Genomic DNA, 27,666 nt, shown 5'->3' with positions numbered 1-27,666 from the left:
GCTGCCACCACCTCCCCTCTTTCCACCCGCCCTGTCAGGCACCGCCTCCTCCTCCTCTCCTCCTCTCCTCCACCTCCTCAGCCGCCTGACAAGGGGACGGGGGCGGCAGTCGCGGCGAGGAAGCAGCGGGGGGGGGTGACAAGGTAGGAGGCAGCCCGCGAAGCTCCGCCGGTCTGGGCTGCTTCTCGTCCTCTTTCTCCTGCGTGCGGGGCGCTGAGGACCGGCCATGGTGAAGGTGTCGTTCAACTCCGCGTTGGCGCAGAAGGAGGCGGCGAAGAAGGAGGAGGAGAACAGCCAGGTGCTGATCCTACCGCCGGACGCTAAGGTGAGGGCGGCGGGGGGACCGACCCTCCGGGGCCGGCCCGGCGGCGCTGGGCGCTCCGCTCCGCTCCGCTCGGCGGGGCTGGCCGGGGAGGGGAGTGCGGCGGGGACGATGCCGTGCTTTGTACGCCCCTTGCCCGCGGCGATGACCCGCGGGCCGGCCGGGGTAAGGCTGCGCAGCGGTGCGCCCCGCCGCCCCATCGGCTCGCGCTTCTAAAATGGCTGACAGGGAACGAGCTTCACGGCTCCGCTTCTCTCGACTCCGGGGATCTCTGTGGTGGTTCCCTTTTTCTGTTTGTTTGGTTGGGGGTTTTAACTGGGGTTTTGTTTCTGGGGTTTTTTTGTTAGCCCCTATAGCGCGTGGACTGCGGCCACCTCGGCTTTGAGGGCCGGCTGCGCGCCCGCTCCCGCAGCCCCCTCGCTGTGTTGGGCCGGCGGTGGGAGCTGGTTTGCGTGGAGAAGGCTGGTCGTGCCTCCTGTTCCCCCCGCTGCCATCCCCCCGGGCCGCCCGGCGGGGTCCGGCCGGCTGCTGGCGAGCTCCCGGACCCCGGATGCTGCAGAGCAAGGGAGCGCTTGGAGGGTGAAGTTGGGGGTTCGGCCGCGCTTGTGCCGCAGCGTGTTCGCAGAGCCTGGTGGTTGTGTGGTACAGACAACTTCGCCTCGGAACTTGGGCTGGCTTAAATAAAGGAACAAAGAGCTGCCTCCCCCCCCGCCCCAAAACAGCACCCAAACTCCAAGGCGCTGCTGTCGCCTCCCCTCTGCAAACAGCAACGAAGAACAAAACACCAGCGGCTTTTAAAGTTTTTGAAGTGCGGAACTGCCTAGAATATAAAGGTTTTTGGTTGCAATTTCTATGCTCCCGTAATCAAAACCAGTTTTTAATTAGGAGAAGTGTAATTTGCTCTAAGCTCTTTGGAAAGGGAATGAAAACTTGAAAAATGGCCCATTGCACATAAAGAGTGTCTTGCTGTTTTCATTTGCTTTCACGGTCTCTTGTGCATCAGGCCTCCGAATTACCAGATTGGCTCTTCAGAAGTGATAGTGTTCATTAATCTCCTAAATCTTTGTGATGAATTTCTGCCTAGGAGGACAGTAACTTTCAGTTTGTAGCTTGGAGTTGTGCCCTGGTGCAGGTTTTCCTGTGATTTTGATGGGGACAGGCTCTTCACCTGCAGAATCCATTGTCATTTCACAGCCAAGGGGGACCAGAAAGGTGTTTCTATCTTCCTGATACGGCAAGCGGTTAAATTTCACACTTCTACTGAGCATACTGCACTTCCAAGTAAAACTCTGACTAGAGTATTTAAGTCTCTAGAACAGTGTGCCACAACAGATGAGACAGTATTGTTACTCAGATTGCCTGCAATTATGGGAAGTCCATTAAGTGCCCCGTGTTCCTAGAGGAGTGCCATTCTCTAGGAAGTAATCGCTTCTCCGAGCCCAGATTAAGGTGTAGAATTCCTTCCTGACAGCAGGTATGATGGTCAGTTTGACACCAATCGCATAAGCAAGACAAGCTGCATGTTCCAGAAAATGGGGTTTTCTTATTAACTTGGAGTCCAGACCTGCCCTGGCTGATGTTTGTCTCCAGATAGCCTACCAAATTGGGCTTGTTTTTCTGCTGCTAAACAAACAAAATACATCTGGCTAGTTGTACACTGGGGAACAAATCCTCCTGACCCTGTCCAGATACTGACGGAAGCATGTCATTTGACTGTGATTTCCTTAATGCAGAGCTGTAAATTCTAGCAGCTGATGATGACGTACAAGATCTGCCTTAACTTTGCTTTCCTTGCCTAAAAATGAGACTTGTAAACATTTATTAACCAGGTCCAAAGGCGGTCTCACACTAGCTACTTAAAAGTTCTTGCGCTGTTGTCAGGGGATGAACACATCTGAACGAAGCTTGAAACACTCTTAAAATAGCATGCCAGGAGGGGATGCTCAGTACAGATGCAAATTCCAAAAACAAACGAGCACTCTTGAGAGACGAGTCTCTGACATTCTCCTTGACACATTTCTATCTTTTATCAGCAGAACTGCAGACCTGCACCTAACAGTGTGCAAAATTCACTTGAGTAAGCTTTTTTGGAGCTTTTTTTTGTTTTAGAGCATAAATAAAAACAGATCTGGTACAGTAGTGTTGTCTGTAGTTTTTGTAGAATAGGCTGTGCAATCCATGCAGGATTTACAGTAGTAAAACAAATAATGCATGTAGCTCTAGAGGTATTGTGATTTTTCCAGTCTGAGAGAGCTTATTCTCAGATCTTGGGGGGGGGGGGGGGGGAAGGAGCTGAGGGCCCTTGTAAAATTTGATACCTTTGAGGTACATGCAAGATACACTCTTTGAACTTTGCCTTCTCTAATACAACTGCATTAGAAACAGATCTTCCCCCGCCCCTCCACAACTTCAATTGCCTATGCAGTTCTTTGGAGGAAAGGGGAAAAATAAACCACAACTGACAAATGTATTATTCATATCACGTCGTTGTTGGAAAACCCTTAGCTTCAAGTGAGGTTTGAAGGCAGTGTGGGAATGTTTATTGGAAGAGTGAATTCTGGTAGATTGAAAAAGGTCACATCTCCAAAACCGCATATATGGGACATTTGTTTTCCTCTCTCCTACATTGTTTCTGTAGGAAAATAAATAGATCTGGATCACAAGTGTAAACATGAAAAATATTACAACATTTTATGAAGCTTTCTTTTATGAACAAAGTCCTGGGAGGCATTCTGGACTGAAGTAAAGGGAAAACCCGAAGAATGGAAGAGGATCAGCAGAATTGCACTATAACAATTTTATTACCAAGAACTTAAAAATATTTGAGCTCAAGATATTGATAGTTGATATTAATGAATAAAGCCAAATACTCTGAAATATCCAGAAAATAAAAATTCATGGAATGAGCTTTTGGGCTAATTCTTTGACAGTCTTGTTCTGCTGCTTTTCCCAGCACAGTGCCTTGAAGACTGCCACTCTGCCATTGCAGGATTACTCTCAAATACATAATCTTCCTAGGACTTACTAAAGAGCATTTGGAGCTAAAATATGCTGATGATACAGCATAGAAATACTCTGATCTTTCCAGAATGTGCACAGTAACCTCTGATGAAGATACTAATCGGAAATTAATCAGGGAAGGTAAGACAGGAAGATGCAAGAAGAGTAGGGGATGTGTCAATATGTCATGGAAACAACAGCTTTAAAAAGTGCTTTTGCAGAAGGCAATGGTCTTATGCTTTGGAGCATGTTACTTAAAAAGGAGTTGAAAAATCCAGAGTGCTTATCCTGTCTCTGCATAAATCACGGCTCAGTATTATGGCAGGTAGTGAAAGTGTCTCCATAATTACTGCAGGCAGCCATTACAACTCTGTTTCTGTTGTTGGGATGGTACTTCTATGCCATAATTCTTGGCCAAAATACAGAATACTCCTAGTGAAGGTTCTTAGGCCACATTTCATTTTCCATTTTGCTCATTGTCTTTACAATAGGGTGTTTTATGACCCGGTTTCCCAACAAACAAACAATGTGTGGTATTTTAACATTTCTCCCTACAATAGATCTTTGGAGAGCCAAAGATGGTTCTGAGCATTGCTGAAGTCTTCAGACATTTTATAAAGGCCATTCACTAGATTAAGCCCTCCCAAAAATCTTCGTGCGCTCAGTGACTCAGGCTGTTGGTCCCTTCTGCCAGGTTCAGTGGCAACCTTTAAAAACTATTTTGTTTTTTCTGAGGTGCTCAAAAAAATGGTGCATCTTTACCACATCCAGATTTGTGCACAGAAGCTGTGGATTCACACGTATGTATTGAGGCTGACCTTTGGATAACTGCATGTGCAGAGAGTTCAGTGTGAAAGTGTAAATGTTAAGAATTTAAAAGCAGCAGCTTTCTGCATTTATTCATTATAGGAACATTATTACTTTGACCTTTAAAATTAACCTAATTTTTTCACTTTAGCTTAATCTTGCCAAAAGCATACTAAAATAGACATTTTTAACACAGAATGAAGGGATCTACCTATGAAATACTGTTGAGCAACAACTAATAAGCACTATTTTGCTGTGTAGAAAACCCCTCAGATTTTATGCAATTGGTGTTGGATGTTTCTGAAACAAAGGCATTAACTTTACACGTTTTTTACATGTATATATGTTACTATATCCACTAATGAATAGTTACCCGCTTATTTTGTTGTCAGGAAAGCAGGTTTTCCCACTTGATGGAATGTGTCTGTAGCTGGGTGGTTTAGGATTGTTTTGTTTGTTTTTCATTTCTTTTTTTCTTGCAGGAGTTCCCATATTTCCTTTATAGGCTTTCTCCAGCCAAATTTCTATAGGCCTTTCACCAGTTGCCGTTGGGAAAAGAGCAGTCTTTGTATTTTCCTCTATTTTCTGTGATGCAACTAGGTCATTAAACCAACCAGCTTCTGCTATCTGTCAGAACATTGTGGAGATTAAAACATGATTATTTAAAAGAGGACCAGAAGTAAAAAAACCCTAACAAAGTGAATTTTTTCCCTCTTTTCCCAGACATTGCTAAAATTTTAATGAAAATCCACCAAACCATAGATTAAAACCCTCCAGTTTCGGGCACAAAGAGTACCCAGGGTTTGTTCTGTTACTTTATTTGACTTTATGGATACCCAAAAACATAAATTAGGGTAAATTGAGTTTTATTGAACAAAATTTATGTTGTTAATGAGGGACTCTTCCTCAGAAAAGAAGCCTTGTGACTGATATCTTCCCCTGCATCCTAATTTACATTATGAATTTGTGCTACAGGTGAAGTAGTGCCGTTTCCTGAAAATAAGGTAACCGTGGTCTTGAGACTTTCGGCTCCTAAAGCTGTTCTTTAAAGGCTGCCAGCAATTGAGAGAATACTAAAAAACCAAGATCTCTAAAAGTCTGTGGTGCTCCTTTGACAATCTCTTGCTATTTTTGAGTGAGTTTAGGGATTTGGAATTGCAAAGTTCAAAATGTGGTCTGGAAGAGCTTGTGTCATCCCCATCCCCCAGCAATGGACATGAACCTGTGGGACAGAGGAGTTCTGTCAGTGTTTCATATCTCACTTCCTTTTCTGTCTCTCATAACTTCCCAACCTGAATAACAAATACAAAGTTTTGGTTGAGAAATACAACCATTTCCCAGAAGAATGATATTTAATATTTCAAACAGGATGTGTTCTGCCAGACCTTTGTGATAACTGCTTCGTCAGTTGTTTGTATCCTTCACGTTTTTGGCTGACTGAGCAAGAGCTGATGGCTGTACCATACAGCTCGTGTGAATTCAGTGCAGGGATGACTAGAGGGACACTGCAAATACTTCCTGCAGTTCTAAATAGTTTCTCTTTTAAGATTCCCAAACTTTCGCTTGGCTGAGACGCCTTGCCCTAAAAATGTATTTGGAGAACTTTTTTTTCCCCTTTAACATCATCATGTGTAAAAGTCTGTAATTAGATGATGCTTTATTTAGTGCAGTATCTAGAAGAACCATCCTGCACTGTAATGTATCTTTATAGTAAATGTCATAAGTACTTCTCTTGTGTTCACTCCTGTCTTTCTGTGCTGCAATACTCTTTTTGATAAGCTTCAAGAAACTAGTTTAGATGTTAACATTGCGTGGTGGTATGAAGCATACCACTTAAACAGAGGCTGTTGGAGTGAAAGTTCTGTTGAAAGGGAAAGATCAAGTTAAATTGGTTCATTTCTGAAGATGTGGATCAGAATGAAATGCTGAGCTTTCCTGTGAAAATCATTTGAAAGAAAATTTTCTTGGAATCAGTAGTATTTTCAAGGGAAATGGTTTTGACTCATTCCATTATAATGAATATTTAATCCAACATATGAACATCTATTTCAAGAAAAGTTTAATTTCAAAATATAATGTTTATATACATTTTTATTCTTTTAAGTATTTTAATGAAATGTTTGCAGTTGCAAATGTAATCCAACAGTTGTGGTTTTATAGACTAATTTCTCTTTTCAATTCTATTTTCTATTTTCAAATCTATTTTCTTTGTTATTTATGTAGGTTTTTTCCCCTTTTTTTCTTTTTCTTATCAGCATTTTAGGAAATATTGATGCTAATGGACTTTTGGGGGGGTATATAAGAATGGTAAGCATACTTACCTCCAGTAATATTTTCAGTTAACTGTTCTTCAGTTGTGATTTTGGAATATTTGTCAGCTTTATACTTGTTTTCTATCTAGTAGCTAGCAGTTACAGGCATCTGATAGCACTTCACAAAAAGAAAACAGTCCTCTCTGTGACTCTCAAGAAATACCTTCAAAAGCAAATACTGCATTTTTCAGTCCTAGAAATTCTAAATGTTCTTTGTTCTGTATTTCCAAAAACATTATGACATATTTAAAATGTAACAACAGCTGGGATAAGTAATTATGTGTTTTGTTACTTATTGCACAGATTCCTTTTTTTTTCCTGTTTTTTTTCTCCCCATCCTTCCCTTATACTATGATTGACAAAGGTTAGCATTATCTGCTTTTAGTCTCCTGATCTGTATGAATAATACAACATTCATTTTCTTACTATTTATGTACTGCTTTTTATCCTCAGTGGAAATTACTTTGAATCTACAGATGAAAAGCATGCTAATTTATAAAATTCAGCTATCTGTCCTAATTTTACAGATGTGGTAAACCAAAGGAATGAGATAATTAATAAGATTGAGCTCTGCAATGAAGTCAGAAATGGTTTTGTGGCAGACATCATGTGATCTAGGCAGGGTTTGGGACACAACGGACATACAGAAAAGCACTAGGTCCTCTCCGAGTGATCCATGTGTCATCTGCAAGCAGGGGTCCTCTGTGCAACAGCTGTGCAAAATTCGTCATGACAAAATGCCAAAGTCATATTTGCCCAACAGTTATTATAGAGTTCCTGGAAAAAATAAATTGGTATCTGGTTTGCCCTTTGCATATAGTGTCAGTGGGTGTGTGTGTGTGTACACAAATATTTTTACAAAGTTTATATGTTATTAAGTATGCAAAACATATAATTTCATATATATATATACACACATAAAAATAAAACCCACAGGCATTTTAAGAGCAGAGTTCGTTGAATGCAAATCCTTGGTTAATTTGTGGTTGTCTTTGTCCTAGGGTTCAGCAAACTCCTGCTTTGATGGCAGCTTTCTGCTCTTTTGTGGGTAGAATGACATGGTGGAATGACTGTGAAAAAAGAGCATGCTGGGGAGATCATAACTGGGAGGGGTCAGTGATCTCTGGGGTGGATCTCACATAGTTGCTGAATCACTAAGGCCTATTTATTTGTTTTAAAAGATAAAGCCTACACAGAGATAGAAAACCCTTGCATTTACACATTTGAAAATGCAGCAGCCTTTGCAGGGTGTGAGGCCAAACACGACTCTCGGAGGCTGCTGCACAGTGCAGTGAGTTGTCTTGCCTAAGGTTTGCAGTTTTGGGAAGCTCTCTTAGTGAGCTGTTTGAACACTGGCCAGCATCTGTGATCCTGCAGGGTGTGATGCTGCCAGGTGCTGGGCACTAGAGTGTGTGCTCCACTTCAGACTTTGAATAGTTTAATTGCACTGAAGCCCTTTAGTTTGTTACAAAGGTTTTGTCTAGAAAGAGGGTGTAATTAAACGTAAGCCTTTCAAGGTCAGCTCTCCTGTGCTGATACTCATAACTGCTACAATTAAATGCTATTCTGTATTTGCATATAGAATGGTTTCCACTCAGAGAGCTTTGCTTGCTGTACAGGTACTATGTATTCTAATTCACTAATACATTATTAGCAGGGTATATGTGTTTGGAGACAGGGCTGCCATTCCCAAGAGCCTCAACAGGCTATGGTAATGAGCTGAACAAAATCTCATGAGTTTCAGAAATAACAAATGCCAAGTCCTGTACCTGGAGCAGACTCATCCCAGCCATCAGGACACACAGGGGACCACCTAGCTGGGAAGCTGCTCTACTTGGGAAGGACCCAGGGCTTCTGGTGGACAGTCAGCTGGACACTAGTCACTGACATCACTGAAGGCTGAGAGCTTTCTGATCCAAAAAAAGACAGCAACAAACTGGTTCGAGTCCATCAGGGGCCAGCACAATAGTCAGATGCTGGAGGTTATGCCCTGTGAGGAGTGGCCAAGGGAGGGGGGCTTATTCAGCCCAGAGGTGAAAGTGCTGCAGGGAGGACTTCACAGCAGCCTCCCAGTACCTGGGGAGATGACTGAAAAGACAGTGGTCATAAATTGAAAAAGGAGAGCTTCTAACTGATAGAAGCAAAATATTCCGCAGTCTTGAGAAGAACTGAATGCTGTTGAGGAAGTTGTGCAGAGAAGCTTTGAAGTGTCAGTCTTAGCGGTTTTCAAACCTTGACTGGTCAAGAGCCCTCAGCAACCCTGACAGGCTTCAGAGTCCACCCTCCTTTGAAGCAGGACTACAGACCTCACAAATGGGTTTTGTGATGCTGGATTCTACTTTTGAGAGAAATTGAGACACAACAGCCTTTGTAACTTGCTTGAGATGACATACCATCTGTGGCTGAACTGGGAATAGAGTTATTAAATTCCGAGGCTCAGTGGTGCATATGTGCATGCTAATGAGATCTCTTGGGTGAAAGAGGCAATGCCGCTTGGGAAAATAGCCTTGAGAGAAATCTAGGTTAAATTCACATAGCGTTCTGTCATACTGATGTCTGAGAATCAGGCAGTCGTAGGAAAAAAGAAATTTCATATATAAGAAGAGAGAAGAGAGCAGGGTAAGGCAGAAACAGGAACTGGAACAATCAAGGTCAAAGAGATAATTTAGTATTGATCCATTTTAAGTGGAATAGGAACCTTCTAAGTTCCTGTTTTCAAACACTGATCTAATTCAGGATAAAGATGAGAGAAATACTGCATTAAAATTATAGATTGATTTAGTGTAGTTTTTATAAGTATGGTAGAATGCAACTCAGTTGTAAGTCAAAGAATAAAGGGTTTATTTTGGCAATGTTTTAAAATGAAACATTTTTCAAAATTGGACAGTTTAATGAAATGCCATGTCTGGGATGCTGTAACTATAAAGGGTGTGGTGGTTTTGTTTTCTGAAAGCAAAATGCATTCTGAAGAACATCCCATATGACTTCATAGGTTTGAAGGGTTTTGTTAAAAAAAAAAAAATCCCTCTTGCTGGATATCTGTTCAGGCTTTCCACCTGCATGTTTCGGTCTATGACTTGCAAACTGGCACCAGAATGCTCTCTTTTCTTTAAGTATTTGAGAAAACTAAGTGTGGAATGCAGAACAAATTTCCATCATTCTAATTTATGAAAATCTGTAGATAAATTTAGCAACATTAATATATTTTATAAATAAACCTGATTTCCACCACGAGCTTCCAGACATTTAGAGGCAAGACATTTTCCGAATGTTGTAGGTTTTGTTGAAGTTTTCATGTTGGGGAGCGAGGAGAAGGCAGAAGACTCATGAAACTCCAAAGCAAAGGAAATAAAGGATGTGTGGAGCTTTATTACTTGTCTAGCACAGACCCAGCACTCCTGGAAGTCTGGGGTTTTTTTCTTTAATGCAGCAAGTGGTTAGAGTTATTTGTGAATCCTCAATGTATAGTGTTAGTGTTACTTAAAAACTGTAGATGTGTATCACAGAATGGCTGGCACTGGAGGTCATCTGGGCCAACTCCCCTGCTCTAGCAGGACCACCTGCAGCTGATTGCCTGAGACCATCTCCATCCAGCTTCTGAGTATTTCCAAAGATGGAAGACTCCATGACCTCCCTGGGCAAACTGTGCCAGTGTTTGTGGTCATACAGCAGAAGAAGTGTTTCCTCATGTTCAGTAAGAGTATAAGATGGTATTAAGATCCTGTGGTGCTAACATCTGTACAGAAAAAGACCCAGGAGGGCAATCCTTGTCCTGAGTGTTTACTGTGAAAATGCAGGCCAAGAGGCACAGGAGTGTTGTGCTGGTTGATATGGCAGGCCAAAGTACAGAGCAGTTCTGTGGCCATAGCCCAGCTCCTCATCACCAGAGCATAGTGGTGAGTGGTATATCTTGGACAATGATGAAGGGAGGAAATGGAAATAAGGTGTGCCCAGTTACTCTGCACATGGCAGATACTGGAGAGCTCTGCTTTGGGTGGGGAAAGGTACAGGGGGCACAGACATAGGATAAGTGGCCAGAGAAAGAAGTTGGAAGATCTTGGAATTGGAGAGAGAAGAGGAACAATCTGGGGAACACAGTTAGACTAAAACAGTCAAATACAGTGTGTGGTTATTTGTACACTTGCTGTAGACAGCCTGGGACGAGGATATAGCCAAAAGTGCACGTGAACGACCTGAAAAGAAGTCTTTGCCTGGTCTACAAATAAAACTTTCAGGCCATTTAAGTACCCTGTCACTTTCTAGTACATGTAAGACCAAAGCTAACAATGACAAATCTTAATGCTAGTCCAAAATTTAACCAAAGCAACAATTTGAATAGTTACTGGCTTTTTCCCTCTTTACCCATCGTCTTTAATTGTTGACTGCCATCAGGTTTTGCAGTCTCTTATCTCAGAAATAAGGCAGTGTTTAGGTAAATCAGGATTACTCACACTGGTTAGGAGTTGCTGGATTACTCTTCAGGACACGCTTCTTTTGTTGTCCCTCTGTCACGTAGCTGTGGATAAACTGCTGATTCATGTTCTTAACATTCACTTTACAGTTGTAATTTTGCTTTACTTCCTGCAGAAAATTTGAACTCTTCATGTTCTAACATGTTTCTCTCTTAAGTTTTATTTCCTGCTCCCGTACTCTTGCCTCTTTTCCAATTTTTGTTCTCTTTACACCTCTGTCTCTCCCAATACATGCAGCTGCAGCTACGTTCCTACCCACTAGCACTCATTCCACTTTTAAGATGATCTTGAGCTGGCTGCTTATACTAATGTTTTTATTCTGTTATAGTTACAATGTTTGAACAATGAAATAAGTCATTTGACAGACACCTTACGTTTTAATAAAACTCCCCCATTATTTCGTGAAAGGTAGCATTCAACTAATTAAAATGACCTTGGACTTCGAACTTGTAAAGCTCTTGGAATGCAGTTTCTTCTTACTTCTGGATTTCCTAGTGCTGTCTAAAAGATTTTGTATTTACAATACTATTTCAAAGACCATATACAGATATGAGAAATACAAGAAGAGGTTAATAGTACCAACCGCCTAATAGATAATTCTAATTGATTAATCTCCTTAGTTATTCAGGCTATGTTACTACAGCAAATGGCAGCAAAACTGAGGTCGTGTTTTCATGTTGTTCTTTAGGCAGAGAGCCTTTGGTCAGACGGACAAGTCCCTGCCCATTGTGACAGAACTGGCAGTGCTGGCACTGAAGGGTTGTAATGTTCAGATACCAACTGTACATAAACAGCCATAGCTCGTTTTCTGGACAAGCAAGAAATCTCTGAAGCATCTATTGTATATAGAGTGGGTTTTTTTCAACTAGCAAGTTAAAAGATGATTGTACTTAAAATTTAAATTTAATTTTATTAGTAAGGATAAAGTTGCTGTTTTAGAGGCAGATTAGTATGATCTCCTTCCAGATTAGCAGCATCTGCCAAGTGAGGAGTCTTGCAAAAGCCTGCCTTAATTTCCCATCTGCAACAAGTAATAAGTAGAATATCAGGCTTGAAGCAGTCTTCAGGCAGGAATACCATCGAAGGAATGCAGAGGTCTTTCTAAATTAAATTCGTTTTAAATTTACTTTCTTTTGTGAGGATTTTCTACAGATGTCAGATTGACAAGTCAGAGCAGGCAAGCCTGACCAACAGAATTCAGTTTATACAGCCATTGGTCAGTATTTTATTTAAAGACTTTTTAGCCTCTCTCATTAAAAAACACTTCTAGGGAGTCATCATTAACTTCCGTTCTTCCTGTTCTACTAATTAAAGCTGCAGTTGGTCAATATTTGCCTTCAGGAAGCTCAGTCTGTCCCACTGTGTTCTGTCCATCCCTGTGAGCTAAGTGGTATGCAAAGGACCTTGGAGGAAAACTGTTCTGAACAGCTTCCAGCCAGTTCTACCCACATTAACTGTAAGCTTTTATATATGTGTTTGTGTATATGTGCTAGATATTATTCTCACATGCATGATTATGGACATTTTGTGTATTATGCTGCAGACGTTTTTAGTAATACTTGTAATACTCAGTAATTCTCTGCGTCTGGTTTCTCTGTGGATCAAAACCTGTTCATTCTGAAAGACATTTCCCCCTCCCAAAATGATTTTTATTGCTGTAGTATCTGTTTTTAAATTTGGGACATTATCTTTTGCATAGCAGTCATACAGTATTCTGGACTTCTCACAGCATGTTGTCCATCAGACCTGGTTTAGATAGGCGTGTCCTTAATTTCTGCAAAGGAACAACATCTGATAATCTTCTTACTCATTTTAATATGAACTAGACATGCCTTGTAAGTTTACAGACTGCTTTACTTTTATAATGTTAAAGCAATTATATTCCACTATGTACAAAAAGCCACAAGGGGAAAAATCTAAGAATCTAAGTAATTACCAAGTCTAATTATACATATTTGTAGCTCAGTATTGGAGCTTCTTAGAATACATTTGTGATATTACCCCAAACATGAATTTGGCCATTCTATAATTCAGCATTTACTTAAAGAAAAAAAAAAGTAGCATTAAAATTGAGCTGAAAAGAGCAAGAGAATATATGGCCACTAGCCATTAATAACTGCTAGTGTTTGCAGGTTTAAGGGGTTATTAACTTTTTTTTTAAATCTACTGCAGAACAGTTAATGCTAATTGTCATAAAGATGTTCTTACTTCTTTTCACTGATTATAGAGGGAAATTTCTTGGTTAACAAAGTAGGTACCTAATTCATATGCAGCTAAAATTAAGTGATGTAAAATGATGTTCTTTATGATCTTGTTAAGATCTCTCCATAGTTGAGAGGTGTTCTGGTAAACAGTTTGTGGTATCATGTGCCCATCTCAGAAGTGTTTCATGGTTTTGGTAAGGAGACAAAGAGCAGCTTTACATTCACTGCTGTGGTCACTGATGAAGGGACCTGTACTGAAAACTGCAGTCATCGTGTCACTTCTTTGTGAGAAGACTCTAGATTTGAATCTTGCTAGTCTCAAATAATAGAGAATTTAATACTTGTTTTCTGTCTGAAAGGAAAATTGTTACTGCAGAGCTTGAAGCTATTCAGGTTGGGAAGTTATGAACCATTTAATTTCAACACTGTAGGATTTAGTGTACAAGTGGCAGAGAGATGCTTCTGTTTCATGTCTTATCCATTGGAAGTAGGCTAATCAAATGTTTTCCAATTAGAACAATCAGCTCATCAAGGGAAACAAGCTAGTTTTGGGCTTGCATCCAGTTCCTCCTAAGGCATTTCACATCAGAGATGAGTTTTGTGGCATCATCTTAAGGCTGGGGATTCACAAGGGAGTTGAAAGCACACGGGGCAGGGATGAAGCAGAAGAGAGGAAAGAAAGGGACCAGGACAGTAATGATTAATTATTACCGCTCACAGAAGTAGAGAGGTGTCTTCTTAGAGGTCAGTCTTCACCTCAAATACGTAATGCTTTCTTTTTGTGAGATACCTCTGGCAGTGGAAAGCTGGCCTAGAGAAAAATTAGTCATTGAGGCTGCAGTGTCGTGTTGTGCTGTGGCTTCAGAAGCCAGCGCTGCTGCCTGGGAACAAAGTGCAGTGGTAACCATGTGGGGAGAAGCAAGCGCTAATTCAGCACTGTTCCTCTTAGTGGGGATCTGCTTTCACTTAATGGTTTTTTTTTCAGAACATGAGTCACCTGGAAACAGGGTGAGCATCCATTGTGCTTTCTTCTCTTGCAGTGTGGAGGGTCAGATTTATATAGCAAGGGAAGATTATTCTTTTGGGTCAATACAGCCCAAACTAAGCTGTCATGGCAACAATACAAAAGCTTAGAAAGCTTAGCCATGGGTCAGCTACAAATATGAGTATAATTTGGCTTCAGTAAATTATTTATAATATTTTAATTTAAGCTGGTTTAAAACTGCTTGATAATATACTTAGTTTTCAAACTAGGAAATCAATTCTGTGTTCTCTTTCAATAACATAAAATCTTTTCAGTGTTGTCAGTTTCAGGTTCTGCCTGTGCTGAGGTGCCGTGCTTCCATTCATTCCCCTAAGCAAGAGCCTAAACTGGGCTTGAACTCTTGCTCTGAATTTGGTGGGTTGTTTTTGGTAGGCTGGGGACAAATCAATGCAATAGGCAACTACAAATACAAAGTAGCTTAACATGCCACCACTAGGGACACCTTCAGAAATAATAATGATAGCCATTAGCTGGTGGTAAAGGATAAAAGAGTTGTATTAAACCTGTTGTTTACATCTGTCATCTCATATATCAAAGCAAAATTGTTTAAGGTGGAATACTGATAAACTTGTCCTTCAGGTTCCTCCTAGCATGGGAAAAGTGTAAAAGTTACTTTCATTTTTTTCTGATTATTTTTGTGGCATATGGAAAATTGATCTGACATTAACCCCCATTTCCAGGTAGGTGTTTGTACTCTGTATGCCTTCTGCACCATTTCCCAGATGCATGTTTTCTTAGTCTTTCTGAACTTAAAAAATAATGAAAAAAATGGAAGAGGCAGTTAGTCTACTAATGGATAATTCTGGGTGAAGTTAAAAAGGTGTAGGGGGTAAATGCAGCACTAGGAAAGAATAAAGATACTCTTTATATTCTTCACTAGGGAATATTTTGATATTGTATCCAAAAGGCAGTTTGCTATTGCTTTTTCTGATGTTAACTTGAAACAGTTTAAATGACAGCTATTATTAAAAAGTTCCAATCGGGTGTCCTGTATGCTTTGAAATATCTAGGGAAATAGTTACCTAATACAGGGCAACATAAAAATAAAAATCCTTGGTTTACCTGGTTTAGATTTGTAATTCAGATGATTTATAGAAGAATCCACGGTGACTCTCAACCTGACCTGAGAGTTAATTAGATTAGCATGGGTATTATGTCCTATCCTCAGTCTTTGCAAAGAGCCAGGTTAAAAATCAGGCAGCTAGTAATCCTGTAATTTTTTACACTGAATTCCTTAAATAATTTGTATTCTAAAAGTGTTAAAAAGTTGTTTCTTGTCTTTATATTCTGCCTTTTCAGTCCACAGCAAATGTTTTTTTGCCGATTTCACTTTGCTTTGTAATGTATCCCAGAAATGCTGGTTTGAAGGGGCCTCTGGAAGTCATCTGCTGCAGCCTCCCTTTAGAAAGAGGATGGTTGCCAAAGGAAGATTAGCCATGGCTTTCTCTAGTTGAGTCTTGAAAACCTCCAAAGATGGAGATTTCACAATCTGATTTACTGTGGTATTTAGCAAGGTAAAGTTAAATAAAATGTGTGAAATATCTTCAGTTTGACTCTAAATATTTCTGAATCAGATTTTGGCAGCTGTTGCCTGGCAAAGAAGCTGCATTGCCACTTCTGTATGAAAGATAATTGCAGTATACTGTAAAGGTGGATTTCACATCACTTAATTTTAGCTGCATATGAATTAGGTACCTACTTTGTTAACCAAGGAATTTCCCTCTGTAATCAGTGAAAAGAGGTAAGTCCCTCCAAAATGCTACTTATCCCTCTCTGGGATGGCTGAGTCATTCCCGGGAAGTGCCACTTTCTCCCACCATTTACAGGGAGGGTCCCCTTTCCATTTGGTGTCAGACTTGCTTAGATGGCTTCAGCCAGATAAGGGGAATTCCTTCCCTACTGGGTCAAGGCAGCTGGGGACTATGCCCACAACTTTGTTCAAGTGGGGTATCATCTTAATTAGCAAATGCAGCCAAAAGACCCAACACAACAGGCAGAATATTGACTAGCAACTATGGCTGTCGAAGCCTTCTCAGGCGCTTCCCTCATGCTCTTCCTCAGCTTTCTGGTTTGGTGGTTTTTTGTTCATTTGGTCATAATGATTTTACCCTGGTCCTCATTCTACGTTACTGTTTTGTGGTTGCAAAAGGGTAATTAATTTCTTTGTATTTATTTGAATTCAGATGTTTTCCCAGGAAAACCTGGCTTGGAACAGGGTAGCTCAAAGTTGGATTTTTTTTTTTTTTAATTTTTTTCTTTTTTTCTTTGGATATGAGTTATGCAAACACTTGGGGGAGGAAAGAGCATTGTAATGTGGCTGATAGAGGAAAGATTTTGCAAGCAGCGGTTTATTGCTTAGGATGCCTGTGGGGACTGCATGGTTATGCAAACTAGTGCCCTAAAGGGGAAACATCCTGTCATTCCTTTAGTATTACATGAACAGCAGATAGAGGCATGGCAAATGCTGTCTTAGAGCAGAAAGCTTCCTTAACAACAACTTACAAAGCATCTTTTTTTCATTCCCACTCTGCTGTTCTGCCAGCCAAGCTGTGGTAAAGGCTGTTTTGTTCTGATGGAACAAACATAGGAAAGGGTATATTTTGCTGCTCTTGTTACCTTTGATCATTTGTTGGTTCTTCAGGTTCACTTACATTGCATATACTAAGGTAAAAAAGAATCTGACCTTTCTGAGTAGACTTCCTTGCTCTGTTGTTGTTGCATGGAGGTTGCCTGAGAATGGGTATTTTTCTGCCTGCAACCTGTGAAGTGGCTCACTGTGTATTATTAGGTATCTCAGCAGATTTTGTTATACTTTTCTCTTAAGTCCACTGATTTAGTCAGTGACTGTGGCTTTAAAAGTGACTGATAGTACACGTTTTACTAAACCTCAACTAAAATAGAGTTGTTTTAAACTTTACCAAATAAAGTAAGTTTTTAAACACTTGTTTATGCTGAAGTACATACAGCCTTTTCTGGTGGATGCAATGTTTGTATTTGCTGGGCCTGAAGTATCTGCTCTCTTAACCTGCCTTGGGAACAGTGTGTTGAAGGTCTCTCTGATGCCTTGCAGGACCCTGAGGATGCTGTGCCTGTTGGACAGAGAAGGGCCTGGTGCTGGTGCATGTGCTTTGGATTGGCCTTTATGCTGGCTGGTGTGTTCCTGGGTGGTGCCTATCTGTACAAATATTTTGCATTCCAGGTAAGTCACATACTTGTTATGAGAGGGCTGTTTTTCTCTGTGGGAAGAGGAGCAACAGACTGTTCTTTTTGTGTTACATTTAGAAGAGGAACAACAGACTAAACCAAAGGAAGTAAACTATTTTTTCTTTCCAAAACTTCATGTTTTCTGAAGGCCGGAGTGTGGCCTTCTCTGAAGTTACCTATGAGCAGAGGAGGGCAGAAGTGAAGCTGGCAAATAAAAGGGAGCAACACTTTTGAAAACCTCACTTTGCAGAGAAAAGATTGTATCTAAATAGGACTTGGGTTTAGGAGCCCCAGTGGTGTCCCAGATTTTTATCTGCTCTCTTTTCTCTCTTGCAGTGCCAAATACTGGAGGTGGATTAACCCCTTGAAAGCCTCCTTGTTTGATCCCAGGTTTCCTAACTCAGGTGGCACTGCTAATGTACAGGAAAGGGACTGCTTGTCAAAGCAACACAGTGACTCTCCTCTTCCCTAGCTTCCACAAGGATAAGAAATACGGGCCCTGCAGGGGACTTGGGAAAAGCACAGTCAGTGTGGTTTGAACATGCTCTGTCAAGTCTAATCCACATTGACAAGATCAGACCTCTAACAAAATGTATTTTCAGTCTTTTTAACAAATGGCACTGCTGCAAGAGGAGCTCTGTGAAGGCAGCAGTGCCGGGGAAACGGAGCATTTACCTGAAACATGGGGAATCTGAGTTAAATATTGTCTGCCTTGGGGGAAGTTGTCACTGGGCAGTGCTGTGTGTGCTGGGCTGTTGCCCAAGTGGCTCAAGCACACCCTACCTGCTGCAGAAGCTGCTGGGGTTGCAAGATCACAGACCTAGAAAGGGAGAGGATAAGCCAAACATGAATCTCTCTAGCCCACTGGTTAGTGCACCTAATTATAAGGTAAAAATTCATGTTCTCTTCCCTGATAGCAGGATTGTTGCTTTTCCCCCATTTTAGTAGCTGCTAATGTGGAAAGCCAAGTGATTAAGCTTGAGAAATTCTAGCTGAACTTGCGGTTTGTAGTCTATTTGGCTATCACATTAACCAAATTTACAGGGGAGCAGTAGTGTTGCAAACGATGATGCGTAAACAGCACAGCTTATCCCGGTGGATTAACGAGCTGAGGAGCTGAAGGTCGGCTGCATTTCTAATGCACATTTCACCCGTGCTTAGCGCTGGGTGCTCCACCTTTCACCTGCCAGTGAGATGGAGCTGAAAGTGCCATTTAATTCAAACCTGTGCTACTTGTTTATGTGGCAGGTTTGCGTTAAAGGAAACATTCAGGAATTGAGCTAACATTGCACTGAAAACACATTTTCAATGTAAAATTTAAAATTGATGGCATGTGCATATGCATAAGTTCTTTATTTCTAAAACTATCTGGCCTGTAAATTTGGTATGTGACTTCCTGTGACTCAAAACTGTTTTACACTTCACTTAGGTAGCCTGCCATGTGTGCTGTGGCAAAAGGACACAAATTGCTTGTTTTAATTTCTCTTTTTACCTTTTTGTCTTTTAAAACTGTTTAAAAATTATTTTAGAAATTGACTTGCCAGACTCCTGAAGTCTTGTAAAACTAAGCAACTTCACAGAATAATTGAGTTTGGAAGGAAAGTCTTGAAGTCATCTAGTCCAACCCTCTGCTGCAAGCAGGACCAAATTTTGAGTTAGACTTGCTTTTTAAAGGTGATTTGGATGACCATTGAATGGTTTTAATGTTTTTATCATAATTTTGACTACAGTTAGATCATAATTTAATAATAATAATATGCATGCATATAGATGTAGGAACTTCATTATCTTTCTAAAAATACATGTAAGAATGGATTTTAAGAACCTCCTTACGAGATCCTGTTTTCCTTGAATTCAAGGGAAGAACTCCCTCTGGGGTGAGTGTAATTGAGGTTTTATCTGTGGTCCTATTGTAGATAGCAGCTGGCTCCTACTGTGGTATACGAATCAAATTAAAGTCAAAAAATTTCATTTAATCTGACAAGTGTTTCTTCTCTTCATTGCTCTGAGAATATTACTTTTAAACTTCTATGTTACTGATCTTTTTGTTGCTGGGTTGTTTACTATTTTTAGCAGGGTGGTGTGTATTTCTGCGGAATAAAGTACATTGAAGATGGCTTAAGTTTACCTGAGCCTGGGGCAGAGGCTCAAAGTGCTCGCTACCACACAATTGAGCAAAATATTCAGATCCTGGAGGAGGAAGATGTTGAGTTTATCAGTGTGCCAGTCCCTGAATTTGCTGATAGTGATCCTGCTGATATTGTCCATGACTTCCACCGGGTAAGAAATATGTCTGAAGAAGTTGAAAGCATTTAAAACTTGAAAAATGTTCCCCCTCAGTCATCCTGATAAATATACTCCTTATTTATTATGGTGGGGGAAAGCAGAAGGGTGGAGGAGGCAGCAGAAATGTTTTGATCAGCAGCAGGCTGCAAGCAGTTATTAACCAGGCATGAAGTACAGCACGATACAGTCATCATCAGGTAGTGTGTAAACCATCATTTGCAAATACAGTTCTGTTTTTAGAAAGGGAAAGATCTTAGACCTACTTGCTTCCTTAGTATGAGGAAAGAGAATATTGTTCTTTCTCTGCTGAGTCCACTGGGCCAGAATTTGACCAACTGCTGTGGTGCCAAGGGAAATTTGGAAAGGGCTGTCATAGCTTTGACATCAGCTTGGAGCGGCTGATTGCATCTGATGTCGCTGGGTGTGTTCAAGCACCCCCAGAGGTGCTCTCCTAGCATGGCTCAAAACCCCAAAGCAGCAGCAGAAAGGGAAGGACTGTGGAAGACAGCTCATTTTCCAGATGCCACAGGAAGCCAAAGTTTAATTTCTTTGTGCACCACAGGCTACTGCAATTCCTAGAGGCACTGAACTAGGGTTTCAAAACTGTGTCTTCCTTTTTTGGAGAAATAACCTTGATTGATAGGAATCATGGTAATGAATTTCTGTTAAGGCAGCTGTCAGGCCTACAGCTCTCAGTGTTAAGAGCAGCTGTAAAACAATTAGAAGCCTTCCTTTTCTCTATCAGCATGGTTGGAGCTGTCTGATGGTGATGAAATGTTGTACAGCTGGTTTTCAGGAAGCTAAATCTCTGTGAACATTTGAAGACTTCGCTGAACAGCTTTTTTTAAGCAAAGCTGAAAAAGAATAGGGAAGTGTCCTATTTTTTTATGCAAACTTCTGAGTTTAAAGTGCTATCTATCAAATATTCATAGCCAGATTTGGAGGAAAACATTGCTTGCTCAAGCTATGTAATTTAAATAATATTTCAGAATATATTTAGGGAGCTTCTGTTAAGAGTTAGAATAAAGACTCTAAAGAGGGAAAACTAGAAAATTAAAAAAGGAAAGCATCTTAGAAGCAAGTAATAGCAGTATAATATTAGAAATTTACTTTTGATTTAGTAAGTTAAAGGCTTTGCTCTAGAGGTCAGTGCAGGGGTCATTTGACATAGGTACAGCACTTGCTCCATGTAATGAGATTAGCTGCACTGATGATTGCTGTCCTGGTGTTATTTTGACTGCTGGGCTCCTGGTGCTCAGTATTTTATATATGTCTGCAGCCTCAGAGCTTTCAGCAGCTAGAGATAATGTCTTCTTTAGCAAGAACAGGTGCAGTAAAACACAGCTCAGTGAACAGAGCTACAGGATTCATCAGGATAATTCCCTGAGCTTTTTATCAAGTAATGGCAAGTATTGCAGTTCAGGTACTGTATAAAGATAATTATTCAACTATGAATAATCATTAACCTTGCAATTCAGTAGTATTTTTGAAACTAAAACTACTTTTGTTGCATTATCTGTAGCAATATTTTTTTCCTTCTGTTTTTGTTCTTACAGCAGCATTTCCTCTTTAGACTATAACAAAATATAAAAGCATGAAGATTAGAGCAGGTTTTTGCCCTGTTGTTTTGAAATGCAGGCACTAGGCATAAATGAATGCTGTACTTGTTTCCACAACAGCTCAGATGCACCTTTGTAGTTTCCTTGCTTAGTGCATTTGAGCTACGCATCACCTGCTGCCTTGCCCAAATCCCTGTCATAGATAGAAACTGTCATCAAGGCTGCCCTTTTTTTGTGCATTTCCCTGCCCTAAGATTGGGATTTGTTGGACAGGCTTTACAGTGAACAAAAGAAGAACAGCATGAGGCAATAGCCGTTCAGTAATGTCTGTCAATTTTCTGATGTTCTTTTTATTTTGATTAAAATAAATGTTTTCTCAACAGAGACTCACTGCCTATCTTGACCTTAGCCTGGATAAGTGCTATGTGATTCCTCTGAACACTTCAGTTGTTATGCCACCAAAAAATTTCCTGGAGCTGCTCATCAATATCAAGGTATGATTAAATCACAAGTAGTTTGTTTCTAAGACAGGAAAAATGTAAAAGTTTTTCTTTTTTTTTCCCTTCTGCAGACCTCTGACATTCACACAAGGCATACGATTGCTAGAGGTCTTATCAAAGAGAAAAAAAGTCTATAACCTACTTAGTTAATGATCTACAATCATGAAGGAATTACTAATTCAGAGGAAGGCAAAAAAACCCTGATTTTCCTCAGTGCTGTAAATTTGGCTGACAAAATCATGTAAATGTGGTGTAGCTGGACTATTTGAAAGTAGTCTGTGTGTTTTTTAATTTATAATCCATTGTGACTAAAGTTTCTACAAAGCATGTGTGCACTGGACTAAGACTGGTTAGCTGAGAGGCATGAAGTAGATAAGACTGGGAAATCCTTTTAACAGGGGCATTGGTCTCTAGGGTTGGCCCCCACTTCAATCCAGTGGCTTGAGGGTGTGCACTTCACATAATGTATGCTTTTAATGCAGATGTAAATAGTATTTACCTTGGGTTTTGGCCTTTGGGTTTCTTCACAGAACAGCAAAACAGTCTAGGTGAGGAAGAGAGCTGATGAAATGTGACTTAAGACTTAGGGAGAATGTTTTAATATTTTACTGGGCTTTTGTAACTTTAGACCTGTTACGTCACCTTCGGGTTTGCATCTTTCAAAAAAGGCTTTGGAATTAGGACTCCAGGAACCATTTTAGCCATTTCTGAGTGGTTTGTGTATATAAATAAATTTTATGTGAAAAGTTACCACAAGTAAGTCCTCTGCTGCTTTTTTGAGACTGGCTATTTAACCACACTTTAATTTCCTGTACATAAGGATTATGTGGTGTCTGTAAAACTCAGTGACCCCCTTTTTTTTAACTTTGTCTGTGGTGTTTTCTTTCCATTTTTAGATCACACAAATTTCACTATTAAAATCTGTTAATTTCCTAGTTTGTCATTAGTACTGAATCAAAATTGCTTGGTTTACAACTAAGAGGATAACCAGGCATCTCGCACTTATCTGAAAATCTGTGCAAAAGCAAACAGTTTTGATCATTGTGCCCAACAGTGGGTGCCCTAATTTTATGAGACATCTGTTTAATTCTCATTGTATTAACAAAAAGCTGTGGGCATTTGATGTCGCAGAAAATCAGGCTAAATATTTATAACTGGAATTTGGAAAACTATGCTGCAGATACACAAAGTGGGTAAATACTGTCCTGCAGTCACACTGGTTGCACCAGCAAAAAAATGTATGAAACTGATGTGCTAGTTTCATTAAAATGAGCTCTGAATACATACAGAGAGCATTTTATGAAAATGGAGGAGCTCTGGGCTGTTTTGGTGTTTAAGAAACACCATAATTTTAGCCTAAAGAACCACATTTCTATATATTGATACAGTTTGCTTCAATGTGCAGACATGAAAGGCCTCCTTTGTTTCTTTGGGAAGCAAAACTGAAACCCAGATATATTTGCTCATCCACCTCGTTCCTGCTGCTGAGCCAACTGGCTAATTTTAACTGTACACAGTGCACAGGATGTCTCAAAGATGATGATATTTGTGGCTGTGCTGGATCCCAGAGCTGGATAATTGCTGCTGCAGCAACTGGGCAGAGGAGATCTCTGCACTGAGTTTCCTCTCCTCCTGTCCCACCCAGGGAGGGCTGAGAAGGCTGGGTCTGGTCCAGGAGGTCCTGTGGTTTGGAGGGCATAAGCCCAGGAGTGTCCTTGCAGGCTGCCCCCCAAGTCCTCAGCACTGCTACCCACCCTGCCAGTGCCCTGCACTACTGCTTTGCTCTGGCACTCCCTCAGGGCTCCCTCCTGAGATTTGAGAGACCAGGAGTTGAGATACAATAATTTACAGAGATTTAATTACAAAATTATGAGTGGGATAATTTGGGAGAGTGATGTTTGCTAAGTTGTTACTTAAAAAAAATTGCTGTTGTTTTCCTCATAGTATATATTGAAGAAAATATTCGTGGTTTATTCATTCATGTAAAATTTAAAGTGAATTTTATACAGTCCTTTCTTTACTGAGAAGAATAGCATTTAATCAGCTTCTCAGCATGTCACTGGAGCTGAAAAGATGATCTTGTTTTGCAGTGGAAATTTCAAGTTGTTTATTGTCACTAAAAAATACAAAGATCTTTCACAACAGAAGCTGAATTTGTTTTGACAATAAGCGATCATTTTATTTTTAGGAAGCAAGGAGAACCTTCTTTACTGCTATAAATTAGAACCACTCTTAACAGGATTTCTTAATATTTTAAAAAAATTATGATTATTTAATAGCGGTGGTATTAGAAAACTGGCTCGTAGCTAAATCTGTGCATCTTCAGTTATGTGCAGTGAGGTGTGCACAGAGCCAGATTCCTTCATCATTTCATCTCTGGCAAAATAATACTGGAGGGACTAGGGAGGGCTTGGGAAGCCTTTGCATGTCATCGTGGCTCTCCCCTTTTTCGGTGTATTGCCTTGAAACACCTGATGTCCCACCATGGCTTTGTAATACCTTTCCACATAAACAATTGTGGAAGTTGCCACAATAACTTACAGGTATGGATGATCTCGTCTTGGCTTTGGCTGGACAGCAGTTACCCGTGTTGTGAATAAGTTCAAGGCTTCCCAACCCCATGGACTGCAGCCAGATTATACTGCAGCTGGCCTGCTTCATCAGCAGGAGTATCTGCACGTAGACCATGCTTCTGTCAACTCTTGCTTGGGAGTTGTGCCCACTGAGGTCTGGTAGGCTGTTATTAATTAAGTGAAAACTTCAAGTGATAAGTGCAGAAGTGACCTGTGACAGTGGGTGCCCTTAGAAAAAAAACTTGCTGAAGACTGATGTTACTGTATCAAGAGGGCAGTGGGTGTTAGCATCAGTGGAAGTTCTGTGACCTTTTTGAATATAACTGTTACATGTTTCTGTACTGAAGTTTGCACGTTTAGAGTAGAAGTCTGTGGATAATAAATATTTTGAAATAATTCAAAGATATGTTGAAGAAAAACATTGCGAAGTGTTTCTTTTGTACTTAGACCATGAAGAGATGGCTTTTGACAGAGCTGTTACATTTTTGTTCAACAGGCTGGAACATATTTGCCTCAGTCCTATTTGATTCATGAGCAGATGATTGTTACTGATCGCATTGAAAATGTGGATCAACTGGGATTCTTTATCTACCGCCTCTGCCGCGGCAAGGAAACCTACAAACTACAGCGCAAAGAAGCCATGAAAGGTAAACACTCCTCCCGCGGTCTTGTGTGTTGGCAAAAACCTCAGTGATGCCTGAGTGTGTTCAAAGAAAAGACTCTAATTAAAGCAAGGGTTCCTTATTGCAGTAACAAGCCTCAGTGTGTCTGATATTTTCTTGTGTAGGTATGGAAATAAGTCATGTCCCGCTGCAAAAGTGCTCAAGACCCCAGTGAGCTACGAGTGCCAAAATGTGTGTGTGTGCATGGGTGTGTTTCCTGGAGCTCAGGCTTTCATTGATGCTCTTCTTCAATCTTGAACCCTAAACCACCCACCCCACCCCAAATCAAAGAAAAATGTTTAATACAGGAGAAGCTTTAGCCTTGTAGTCCAAGTACAGAATTGCAGGTTCTTCTTGTCATTAAAGCCATCTATACATTGTTCCATGTCTTCCTGTTTGTGTCAGTGAAATGTGAGTAAGAGCTGTCTTCACAGGAAAATTGTAGTGCTTGGTAGTTTTTCATGGAAAAATGGTTGAAAAACATTATTTGGAAGAGTCTTGAAAAGTTATTAAATACTGCCTTAAAATTTCCATTCAAATGTTACTCAGATTCGCTTTTAGGTAGTTTGGTTTTTTTGCTTTTTGGTTGGTTGATTTGTTGTTGTTTAATCAGCGTGTGGTGCGCAAGTACACACCAAAGCAGTTTAATTGCTTCTGTCATATTGTTAGATCTGACTGCTTGGGAAAACAAAGAGAAGAAATACATTTTATGAAAGCAGTTTAGAATGATGTTTGAAAATTAAAAGGTCTTAATAGCAAAATCCAATTAAAAATGCAGTATGTTTATCCTGTAGTAATAAATGATTGGCATAGGTAGGCAGTAAGCGTAAGTTTGCCTAAAATTTGGTTAAATTCTGTCTTTTTCTGATACCAAGATAATGTTTAAATACTACAAGTCCATTCTTTTTTGTGTGTAGCAGTTAATTCTATTGCTGTTCCCTCCCTCACATCACCACAAGCATTTTTACAGACACACAGAGAGGGAGATTGGGAACTGATCTAGGTTAAAAACTAGCCAGTGGGGGGTTTTGGCAGGTTGATTTTCACTAAACCAGTACTTGAATTTGGTCTACCACACTTTCGGGATCATTCCCTGCTTATTGATTTTTTTTATGTCTGAATGTGTGCCTGTGTGTGTTTCCTTGGACGGGAGAGGGGAAGTTGTGATTTCTGGTGACATCTTACCATAGCAAACATAAAACTTCTGTCTCTGATGTACCTCAGCCCTTCTCCTCTTGACACTCTGTTCTTTACCAATACAACAGGAATTCAGAAGCGTGAAGCCATCAACTGCCGAAAGATTCGACACTTTGAGAACAAGTTTGCTATGGAAACACTCATCTGTGAACAGTAATGAGGAATAGTACTGTTACAGGAGACTTAAAAAGTACAGTATGACCCCACCCTTTGTATTGTGTGCAGTGATTATTTTTTAAACTCTTCTTTAATGTAAGTAGTGGACAGGGCTTTCTTGCTGAACACCTTCCATACTTGTCATCTCATGATACATATAAAATCAATACGTTTTCGTTTTCTCCTTATTTTCAGGTGTGGTGTTCTTCTTATATTTGAGTAGCAATTGTATAAAGACTTAGTTGCTAGTGCATTTCATGTGATGAATCTTGAATACTAGGAAGAAGAGGAAGTCTTTGAAATATCCACCAGTTTTTAAATAAGTGAAATTGAAAAACATTAATAATGTACAAATGGACTGCAAGAGCTACTTCTAACTGTAATATTACCTGCTATATAGTTTGTTACAGCATATAGACAAACCTGTATTTGACTATCCTAACCAAGTGCAATTTGTTTTGTTTTTAAAATATTGTCATATTTACCTTTTTGAGATTGATTTCTGACTTGATGTTTTAAAATGGCAAGTGTTTGCTGTAACAATCTTTTAGAAAATTAAGAAGTAACTTATGTTACTAACTTGTATATAATCCATGTATGTGCAATGGAAAATAAACCTTATAAACCTGTTTGTCTAAAAGTCTTGTGTTTTCTTCTGCTACTACTGGATTATTTTTAAGAGGAGGGGACTACAGTTAAAATTAATGCATTTTACTTGAATTGCTGTTTCTAAAGACAGAATAGATAGCTGAGAAATGAAATATGAACAGAGAAGCATGCTTTTCTGTCCCTTTTCATTTAAAGGCAATATTGTGCTGCTTGCTTAAATTCTGAATGGGTATTTCCACAATACATTTGATCAGAGTGGAGACCCAAAGCTGATCTAACCTGTTGTTAATGTCTGAAATCCCTCTCCTAAGTATTTGTCAAATGAGGGGCATCATCCAGCATGTGCTGTGAGCCAGGCTGACCCAGCTGAGAGCCATGTGTTCGCTACCTGCAGGACTGTGTTGTTCCCTTGGTTCCCCACTGTGGTGTTCCTGCCAGCCTGTGCCACTGAGCTTTGCCAGTTGATTTGGGGCTTGCTCAGTTACCACCAATACCATCCCTGTATCGTGCCATTTACACTTAAAACTGCTATTCTTAAAGCAAGATTGATTTTATTTTTTCTAATATGATTTGCATCTTTGTAAAGCCAACTTTTGTAGGGGAGAGCGCAGAATAAAATGTGTCATAGTAGCTGCTGTTTTGAAGCTGTTTGCAACAAAAATTATAGGACAGAAAAAAAAGGGAGTAACATTGAAAAAACAAGGCTGGAAAATCTCCCCCCAGATCCACTTGAGAGCTTCCATGACATGGGAACTGAC

At 40.2% G+C, this 27,666-nt stretch overlaps 1 protein-coding gene across 2 annotated transcripts; it reads left to right on the top strand.

The window, feature by feature from the left end:
• The first annotated feature begins 93 nt into the window (after window positions 1-93).
• ITM2B (integral membrane protein 2B) lies at window positions 94-26,930 on the top strand. 2 transcript variants are annotated; one of them, XM_082277350.1, is made up of 6 exons: window positions 94-325; window positions 17,233-17,361; window positions 19,443-19,646; window positions 21,595-21,705; window positions 24,781-24,931; window positions 26,212-26,930. In XM_082277350.1, the coding sequence occupies exons 1-6, from the start codon at window positions 227-229 to the stop codon at window positions 26,298-26,300; spliced, it is 783 nt and encodes a 260-aa protein (XP_082133476.1). In that variant the 5' UTR covers window positions 94-226; the 3' UTR covers window positions 26,301-26,930. The 2 variants fall into 2 exon arrangements, with proteins under 2 accessions (XP_082133476.1, XP_082133475.1); XM_082277349.1 differs by having other exon boundaries at window positions 19,440-19,646.
• The last annotated feature ends 736 nt before the right edge of the window (window positions 26,931-27,666 follow it).

Source organism: Coloeus monedula, assembly GCF_965178545.1.
Source record: "Coloeus monedula genome assembly, chromosome: 3".
In the NCBI taxonomy this organism is placed as follows: Eukaryota; Metazoa; Chordata; class Aves; order Passeriformes; family Corvidae; genus Coloeus; species Coloeus monedula.
Note: the sequence above shows the minus strand (reverse complement) of the source record. Positions and strands in the feature narration are given on the sequence as shown.

Bases quoted from the DNA above. Each gene is read 5' to 3' on its own strand.
- ITM2B (XM_082277349.1), top strand. From the start codon at position 227: ATGGTGAAGGTGTCGTTCAACTCCGCGTTGGCGCAGAAGGAGGCGGCG. The intron at 21,706-24,780 runs GTATGATTAAAT...TTTGTTCAACAG, and splicing joins AGCTGCTCATCAATATCAAG to GCTGGAACATATTTGCCTCA. The intron at 24,932-26,211 runs GTAAACACTCCT...CCAATACAACAG, and splicing joins GCGCAAAGAAGCCATGAAAG to GAATTCAGAAGCGTGAAGCC.